The sequence below is a fragment of the Ascaphus truei genome, chromosome 17 (assembly GCF_040206685.1).
Source record: "Ascaphus truei isolate aAscTru1 chromosome 17, aAscTru1.hap1, whole genome shotgun sequence".
Taxonomy (NCBI): Eukaryota; Metazoa; Chordata; class Amphibia; order Anura; family Ascaphidae; genus Ascaphus; species Ascaphus truei.
The window spans coordinates 13,708,017-13,717,987 of record NC_134499.1 but is presented as its reverse complement, the minus strand read 5'-3'; the positions used below and the strand labels follow the sequence as shown (position 1 = coordinate 13,717,987).

The following is a 9,971-nucleotide window of genomic DNA, read 5'->3' as shown; positions in this document are numbered from 1 at the left end:
AGAGTAGACCATCCAAAAGAGGTCCTTATTTATCATCGTTGAGAGAAGCAAGAGACATTCAGTTTATGAAACAAGGTCAATATTTATCGTTGGCATAGGAACTACCCTTTGGGGCTTATGTTGGTATGGGGGGGAGGGGTCATTATAAGGAGCAGGAGTGCGCAACTTCAGTCCTCAAGGACTGCCAGCAGTCAGGTATTCAGGATATCCCTGCTTCAGCACAGGTGGCTCAATCAGTGGCTCAGTCGAAGACTGCACCACCTGTGCTGAAGCAGGGATAGCCTTAAACCTGACCTGTTGGTGGCCCTTGAGGACTGGAGTTGCCCGTCCGTTATAGAGCCATATTTACTATGCCAGGCTATTGCACTAGAACGTTTTACACACTGCAAGACACCTAATGGCCATTCAAGGGGTTCACATTTTTTGCGTAGACAATATGTGCTATATTGACGCCTTTTAACCAGAGTGAACTTGGTGGTATCTAATACAGAGCATACTATAATACTGTATGTGTATTGTTAATCTTATTAGTAGCACAGGTGTCTCAATGCTCCTCATTCTTGCTGTGTTTTAGGACTGGTTCATGAGGAAATCGAGCGGGTGATTGGCCATGACAGGACACCTACGATGGAAGACCAGCAGAACATGCCCTTCACCAACGCGGTCATCCATGAAACCCAGCGATACGCCAATATCGTGCCAACATCAGTGCACCGCATGACCTACAGAGACACCCAGATCTAAGGATTCAATATCCCCAAGGTACGTGCAAGGATGGGAGATGGTGAAGACCCCCAACTGTGGAGTGGGAGAGCCTGGTTCGATTCCCAGTGCAAACAGTTAGAGACTCATTCTATTTCAGATCCTGTGTTATAGGTGGAGACAAGTGTCTTAAAAACAAAGTTGGTCCTGGTCCTGCTTTTAAGAAATAAACCTGGGCTTTACAGCAATTATTTTTTAAATGTTTTTACAATATTTATGTAAAGGAACATAAACAATGTGTATGTCCTGTCTGTCTGTCTGTCTGTCTGTCTCATCTTCAGCACTTGTTGGTCCCGTTGGATGAAGCCTCCCCAATGATCTTCCAGGTACTCTGCATACCGGCACAGCACAAGAGATAATCACATAAAAGTGGTTCATTGGGTCCAAAATGCACACATATACCCGCATGCCCTGAAGAAGGATCCATATATATACACACACATAGACACATAGACATACACACATACACGTACACATACACACACACACACACATTATATAAAAGAATGAATGGATTCGAAATGAAACAAAAGTCTGTGACATCACACAGGTGAAGAAATTAAATTGACAGTGGGCCAGATGTATCACAAGTACCTGGAAGATCATTGAGGAGCCTTTATACTCTAGCGGCAGAGCGATCCAGACGGGGTCGGGGCCTTGACGGATGACATCCCCTACAGACGGATCCTGAATTCGGTTGCAGTCTGGGCATACATCGCATCCAGTTGGTAACATGTGCCGAAATTCATGTATTGCCTGAAATAATTATCTTTTTGTACGTGCATTAATTTCCACCTTCATTCTAATTCAACATATTTAATTGATTTCACTATAAGTTGCGCGCTGTGTTATTTTTGTTTAAGTTTGCGCACACCTGATGTAGAGACTATGTAGCAAGGTGTATCTGTCCTGTGTGTTTGTGTAGGTGAGACAATGAAGTATTTTTCATAGCAGTTTCATCTATATTATAAGATAGTTTTGGTCTTTCTCTTACCTGCCCATGTAAAGGAAGGTGAGCATAGTGCCAGAGAATGAGGGGCGGGTGGTAATTTGTGTTCTCGGATAGCAACAAGACTGAGGTATTTACTAGTTGTCCAGCTGCAACCGATTAGCCTGCTTGATCCCCCTCCTACAAGAGATATTGATTTTTCATGTAACTGCACTTCTGGGAGTTTAAAATGGCAGCCAACAGAATTGCCAGTAACCTGATTGGCTCACAAGCAGGAAGCCATCTTAGAAAATGGTGGGAAAAAAAATATTTATCATCATTTCTCGAGCAAGGTGATCTATTTGGGAATGGGACCACTGCAGTCCTGATACTGGGAGCCACGTATTTCAAAACCCCAGTTCCCAAACTGCTGGAGCTAGTACTTTCTTTTTGATAACGACGGTCAGACCGTGCAGGAGGCACTGACTCAGATAGTCAGCTTATCTTTGAGGCTGGTGTACCCAGTTCAATTCCCAGTCCCAGGGTTTTACAATAGATTTTTTTCTTTAAAGGGACGTTTTGGTTGGTAAATAATAAGCAGTGATAACTAGCACCATGGTGTTAAAAACCAGTGACACACTGTGTGCTAATTTGCATGTCTGTACCCAGAATCCCTGGCTGCAGTGAAAGCAGTGTATGTTAAGCGATAACGGGGAAGGGCAAGGTTGCAGACCTGAGACGCGTGAATGTGCGCCACGCGTGGTCGTTTTATTTGCTGTTACACTGTTCCGTGGAAGGTTTGTCATTTTTTTTTTACCCACCATATCTTTTTTTAATGTCTGGTTAAAAATAGAGCGTGGCAGCGTGTACAATAGACAAATAAAGGGTAGAAGTGATACTTTTAAAAGCTAGCGGTTAAAAAGAGTGCAAGCTCTCAGGTCCACAAAGGTCCCTTCAGCAGGCAGATGTGTTAGCATCACACACTGGCTATATACTAAGCAGTTGTATTAGGGAAGTGCCATTGCCACTTTTTTTTTTTGTAACAATTTCTTTTATTGGTCATGTTCACATATTAGTATACATACATTGTTGTCATGGGCCCATGACCTTTACCATTGTTTAGGTACATCATGACCAACATCTTTTTTCTCGTTTTTCTAGTGTGAGAAAAGAGGTGAGAAAGAAAGAAAAGAGCAAGGAAAAGATGCAGAGGGCAGGAGGGGGAGGGGGGGAGGGCAGACTAACAGAGGGTAACAGGGGGTGGGAATTTGGGGCCCCGAGCCCGTTCCAGGATCCTCCCCTTAGAATCATTATAGATTTGTCTAGCTCAGGGTTTCCTCCGCTTGTCGTTCTTAGAACTTATCTCTCTATCCAAGGGTCCCAGGTATTTTGGTATTGAGGCATCCTCTTCTGGAGCATGGCAGTCAGCTTCTCCATAGACATCACTTCCTCTATTCTCCTGATCACTGAGGTTCTCGAGGGGGCCCTGATTTGTTTCCAGGCTGCTGCTATAGAGCACCTGGCTGCCGTTAGTATGGCCATGATGAGCCTGGACATTGGGGAGGGGACATCTTCTATTGGTTTGTTCAGCACCAGAGTCAGTGGGTCGAGGGGTAAGGAGATTCCTGTCACTCCAAAAATAAGCGCCTGGATCATGGTCCAGAACCTTTGTATCTCCGGGCATGACCACCAAATGTGGGCCATGTCCCCCTTTTCACCACATCCCCGCCAGCAGAGGTCCAGCGTGCCGGGGTAGATTTGGCTCAGTCTGACTGGAGTCAGGTACCACTGATACATAATTTTATAGATGTTTTCTTTTGTTATTGTACAGATTGAAGTTTTTGTTGCTTGCTCCCAGATCTCTGTCCAGTCTTCTCCATCTATTTGGAGTTGGAGGTCCTCTGACCATTTTTGCATATATCTATGGTCTGGGTCGTGAGATGTAATCTCCAGACCTTTGTAAATCTCTGATATCAGTCCCCTTTGATGGGTGGTCTTAGTGCAGAGGGATTCAAATCTGGTGAGTGGAGGGAATTTGGCGGTTGGGGCGAGTGCCAGCAGGAAGTGGCGTACCTGGAGGTACTTAAATAGGTGTAGGTCTTCTATCTGATATTTATCTTTTAGCTCTTGATAGGTCAATATCCTTTCCTTCTGCAGCAGATCAGCAACCAGGCTAATATTGTGACCCTGAAATTGGTCAAATTGTCTTGGGGAACACCCTGGTGGGAAGTTGGGGTTCCCGAAGAGTGGTGTGAGCTGGGAGGGGGATGCTAGCAGACCGTACTTCCCTTTGCTTTTAAGCCATACATTCCACGTGCATCTCATTGCTCCTAGTTCGTACCTCTGTGAACCCATCTCGCTTTTGCTCTGGGACCACATTGCCACCTGAAGGGGGTTGTGTCGCGCATAGTGGGTCTCTATTTCAAGCCAAGAAGTCAAGGCCGGGTCGCAATTCCAAACTACAGCCTGCTTCAGTTGCGTCGCTTGGTAGTATTTAACTATGTTGGGGACACCCAGACCTCCTCTCTCTTTTGACGAGAGCATTACTGTTCTGGGGATTCTAGGTTTTTTGTCGTTCCAGATAAATTGGGAAAATTGAGATTGGACGTTTTTTAAGATTGCTTGTGGGACGGGGATTGGTAGTGTTTGGAAATAGTAAAGTAGTCTTGGAAGGATATTCATTTTTAACGAGGCTATCCTTCCAAACCACGATATCTGGTACTTTTTCCATGTTTCTAGATCTTTTTTGATTTGATCGAATAGGGGGGGGGTAATTATATTGATAAAGTGTATTATAGGAGTTGGATATTTTAACTCCCAGATATTTTATACAGGTATTACTCCATTTATACTTATAGTTGGCTTGAATTAGTTTCCATGTTTGATCAGATAGGGACAAATTTAGGGCCTCTGACTTGTCCATGTTTACTTTGTAGTCAGAGACTGCTCCGAATTGGGTTAGGGCTCTTTGGAGGTTAGGAAGGGAGACATGGGGGTCCACAAGTGTCAAAATCACGTCATCCGCAAACAGGGAGATTTTATGCTCCCTGTCTGCTATTGGGATTCCTTTTATACTTTTTTCGTCCCTAATAGTGGCTGCGAGGGGCTCAATGGTTAGGGCAAATAAGAGAGGTGATAATGGACAGCCCTGTCTAGTCCCATTCCTGATTTGTATTGGGTCTGTGAGGCCCCCTGGGAGTTTTACATGTGCCGTGGGGTTTTGGTAGAGGGCTCTCACTCCCTCTAGATAGGGTCCACAGAAGCCAAACCTCTGCATGGTTTGATCTAGGAAAGACCACTTGATTCTGTCGAATGCCTTTTCGGCATCCAGACTTAGGATCATTGCTTTGGAGCCTGTGAGATGCACGTGGTCAATTATATCCACAATTTTGCGGGTATTGTCGGAGGCCTGTCTTCCCGACACAAAACCAACTTGATCAACGTGTATAAGTCTAGGGAGAATTGGGTTTAACCTGTTTGCTAGGATCTTGCTGTAGATCTTGAGGTCTGTATTTAGTAGTGAGATGGGCCTATAATTCCCGCAGAGGAGCGGGTCTCTACCCTCTTTGTGAATTATTGCTAGATTAGCGGCTGTAATTGTTGTGGGGATTGGTTCACCTTGGAGAAATGAATTAAACATTTTGAGTAAGTGAGGTGAAAGGATAGACCTGAACACTTTATAGTAGGAGTTAGAAAAGCCATCCGGGCCCGGGGCTTTGGATAGTTTCAAAGAGCTTATGGCTTGTTTTAGTTCCTCCTGTGTTATCTTTTTATTGAGTGTCTTTATTTCCTCATTGGACAATGTTGGAAGGGAACATTTCTCCAAATAATGGGAGATTGCGTCAAGACTGACCTGGTCTTGTCCCGGGGGGTGTAGGTTATATAGATCGGAGTAGAAATCCGCAAATTCCTGCGCTATTTCTTTTTCAATGTATGTAACCTGTCCCTTTTTGGGCCATTGCCACTTTAATAGGGAGTGAACGTTATTAGACCGCTCAGGGATGTTGGCTGAAGTTTGCCTGAGAGATTTTGTAGAACATACAGGAAACAAAGAGTGAGAGACGCACAGAGTTAGGAGGAGTTGGGAGCAGGGCCTGTCTGATTCTCTAAATGTGACAGAGCGGGAGAGACAGAGAGGGTGAGATGAGCGAGTGGTTAGAAGAGAGACAGCAGAAGAGAGAGTGGTGGAGGTGGTGAGTGGATAGAAAAAGGAAGAGAGTGGGAGAGACAGAGGGGTGGAGGCGAGTGGTTAGGAGAGAAGGACCAGTAGAGACCGAACGGGAGAGACAGAGAGGGGTGTGGGGGAAGTGAGGACTTAGGAGAGACAGTGGTGTATGGGAGAGGTTAGTGGTTAGGAGAGACAGTGGTGGAGGTGAGAGGTGAGCAGTTAGGAGAGACAGAGAGTGGTGTGTGGGAGAGGTGAGAGGTTAGGAGAGACAGAGAGGGGTGTGGGGGAGAGGTGAGAGGTTAGGAGAGACAGAGAGGGGTGTGTGGGAGAGGTGAGTGGTTAGGAGAGACAGAGAGGGGTGTAGGGGAGAGGTGAGAGGTCAGGAGAGACAGAGAGGGGTGTGGGGGAGGTGAGGAGTTAGGAGAGACAGTGGTGGAGGTGAGCAGTTAGGAGAGACAGAGAGTGGTGTGTGGGAGAGGTGAGAGGTTAGGAGAGACAGAGAGTGGTGTGTGGGAGAGGTGAGTGGTTAGGAGAGACAGAGAGGGGTGTGTGGGAGAGGTGAGTGGTTAGGAGAGACAGAGAGGGGTGTGGGGGAGAGAGGTTAGGAGAGACAGAGAGGGGTGTGGGGGAGGTGAGGAGTTAGAAGAGACAGTGGTGGAGGTGAGAGGTGAGCAGTTAGGAGAGACAGAGAGGGGTGTGGGGGAGAGGTGAGCGGTTAGAAGAGACAGAGTATGGCCTTGCAGTCAGAGCCCTGGTTTGTGCTCCCTGTGTCCTTATCTAAGGCCTCCCTACTGGGCATCATCTTCACCGTCTGTCTTCTGCTGCTGGACTTCATGAAGCGCAGGAAGACATGGAGACGGTTCCCACCAGGACCTCCCTCGGTGCCCTTTCTGGGGAACATGCTGCAGGTCGACTTCAAAAACCTTCCAAGGGCGTTTAAACAGGTAAGTCTGAGAGAGCATCTCGGATACTAAGGTGTGTTTATACAAAATGTGACGTTAAATCTGGGTTTAAATAAAATTAGACACCCATCTTTTTTTTCCAATCATAGATTGTAAGCTCTTCGGGGCAGGAACTCTCTTTCCTATTGTTACTTTCATGTTTAAAGCGCTTGTTCCCATTATGTGTTATATTATTATATCGCGTGTATTACTGCTGTGAAGCGCTGTGTACATGAATGGCTCTATATAAATAAAGATATACATACATCATTTCTCCCTTTTGTCATTGTGTGTTGAGAAGGTCCTGCCTTCTCCTTCCACAGGCAAAGTGCCAACCCCTGCTTTGTCCTCTGGGGTGGGCAAGGGAACACTTGATTGGCAGAAACATGTCTTGGGAGGAGTAGTGTCACTGCCTTTACAGAAACCTGGTTCCAATCGTCCCCTCCTTGTGACCTTGGGCAAATCCATTTTATCTACCAGGCTCTGGGCACCAAGCTTAGACGGACAGCTCTTCGGGTCAGGAAAAATTACCCTACTCTTTCTCAACATCATTCCCATAAGGAAACCCCTTCTCAGTGTTCCAATTGGTGATGGCGCCCCACTGGTTTGTCAATAGTCAATTTTGTTAAGGTACCTTTGAAACGAACCGAAATGAAATACCTAATGTATATCCCATTTTACATTTGCAATGACAGTGTCGTGATAAATACATTCAGAAAATACAATCAGAAATGATTACTTCCCTATTACACGGGATAGAATTCTAAATTCTATGAGGATAGTTTTATTTACTGGAAACCCTTGACAATAGGTCGATTACTGCCTTTGACGTCGATGTTCCCAGTTCTAATCCCACTATAAATTGTCCTGGTGACCATGGGCAAGTGAATTTATCTCTCCGTGCCTCAGAAATTAGATTGTTAGCTCTGAGGGCAGGTGTTGCAAAAGAAATCTATGTACAGTGCCACGTACATTGTCCGTTCTATGATAATATCTTTCATTTGATTTCTTTACCAGCTGAGCAAACAGTACGGGGATGTGTTCAGCCTGCAGATATTTGGGCAAAACCTGGTAGTGTTGAATGGGTTTGAGGTTCTAACTGGAACTCTGCTCAACAAGTCCGAGGATGTAGCTGATCGACCCGTATTCCCCGTGCTTAAACATCGTGGATACACTGGAAATTCCCAAGGCAAGTCATTTAGCTGCAAAAACACCCCATCCTTTTTTTCTAATTTCAATTATGAACGAGAGACGGGAGAGAGAACGAGAGATGGTAGAGAGGACGAGGGAGAGATGGGAGAGAGGACGAGAGACCAAGAAGGAGGAAGAGGGGTGGTTGGTATTTTTTTTTTTACTTAATGCCAGCAACCAGATTGTCTCTGCAGTTGCAGCCTGGACAGATAACCCAGGTCTAGGATAGGAAATTGACACTTCTTTCCCTCATGTACCGGAGAATTTTTAAATACTTTTTGCCCATTTTGTTTGGAAACCAGATGATATAAAACACAGAGGGCTTTCACTCTGTTGGATTTTCCATTGACGTTACCCTGTGATGAGCAGTACCTCCCTCTCTCCTCTCCACTTCTTCTCTGACTAGGATGGAGTTGGCCGTGTGGAGACAACACTTTGCCCTGCGTTCATCAATAAACTAAACTTAATTCCCAATGAAGCTAAAGCGGCAGCAATCCTTCCTAACTAACCATCTTGGGGGGGGCAGGGGGGTTCTCTGGAGCTTAGCCACAGTACTTACAGCTCAGGGGACCCCCCTAGTTTCCGAGTTACTTACCGGCATTACTTCCTGGTTTCTTATGTGGATTTAAATCGCCGTCCAATAGAAAGATTATGTTTCCCCTGGAGGGAGATTTAAATCCAGTAACTTCACCAGGTTCCGTGAGCTGAGAATAGTCAGGTTTAGCTCTGGGGGGATCATCTGGTTCCCATAATGTAAATGGAATGTGGGCTAAAAGAGAGAGCGGGTTAGCTGCTTTATATGAATACAGTATATGCAACTAAAAAAGCCAAGTAAAGTCATGTAGAGAACGTGTGTGTGGGAATGTAATGTGTTATTGATGGATCCCTTCTTGTGTGTAGGAGTGGCCCTTGCAAATTATGGACAAAGCTGGAAGGAGCAGAGAAGATTCTGTCAGTCGACACTGAGGAACCTTGGGATGGGAAAGAAATCTATAGAGGAGAGAGTGATATTGGAAGCTGGGCATCTGTGTGCGACATTTCAGGACGAGCAAGGTTAGATTCACCTTGGGGAATTGTCTCAAACACCTAATTTAAATTACAGTTGCTGCCCCACTTACGTAATCAATATACACACACATACTCAACCCCGAGACGTATGGAGAGATGTATTCTGGGTATTAACAGACAAGACAGGAAAAAGAATGAATGGGTTTGAAAACAAACAAATGTCTGTGACATCACATGGATAATAAAATGAAAAGGGCAGTGTGTCGGATATATCGCAAGAAGAAATGACAATCGTTGGCACTCAGCTGGATTCTAAGAGACCAAGACGATGACCGAAAGAAAGATGGGAGGATGAAATTAGTCATTTGTTTGAGCAACGTGGAGAAGAGAAGCTTTAACTGCAGTACCTGGAAGATAATAATGATGATATATATAGGGACGCCATTGGGGGGAGTGCCGGCTTAGTGACTCAGGCCTACGGGAGAAGTGCGAGAAACAGATGGGCCCTCTCCCCTCCCACTCAACTGGCTCCCCTGTCCCCTTTAAGCCCCGATCAATATTGAGTACCCTGCAAGATGTCAACACATATATATATAATAATAATTGTTTGTTCTTGTATAGCGCTGCTAGTTTTTCGTAGCGCTTTACAGAGACATTCTGCAGACACAGTCCCTGCCCCGTAGAGCTTACAATCAATGTTTTTGGTGCTTGAGGCACAGGGAGATAAGGTGACTTCCCCAAGGTCACAAAGAGCTGACACCGGGAATTAAACCAGGTTCCCCTGCTTCAAACTCAGTGCCAGTCAGTGTCCTTACTCACTAAGGCACTCCTCCTCCCGTATATTAATAAAAGTTCTATTGACTTTACCTTCCCCATCTTGGTAACATACTTAATCGTAATTGCATATACTCTCTAGTCTTCTCAGGGACTTTCATGGCTATTGAGCACTTTCAATCTTTTGACATTTCGGAAC

General features: G+C 45.3%; 1 protein-coding gene across 2 annotated transcripts in view; it reads left to right on the top strand.

Annotated features, from left to right (window-relative positions):
* The first annotated feature begins 6,513 nt into the window (after positions 1-6,513).
* LOC142467969 (cytochrome P450 2D15-like) overlaps positions 6,514-9,971 on the top strand; it is a 58,094-nt gene continuing 54,636 nt past the window's right edge. For both annotated transcript variants that reach the window (XR_012788544.1, XM_075574009.1), the window contains exons 1-3: positions 6,514-6,802; positions 7,817-7,988; positions 8,891-9,043. Coding sequence is in view for 1 of the 2 variants with exons in the window: in XM_075574009.1 (XP_075430124.1) it covers positions 6,590-6,802; positions 7,817-7,988; positions 8,891-9,043 (538 nt within the window). In the remaining variant the exon portion in view is untranslated. The remainder of the gene's footprint in view (positions 6,803-7,816; positions 7,989-8,890; positions 9,044-9,971) is intronic.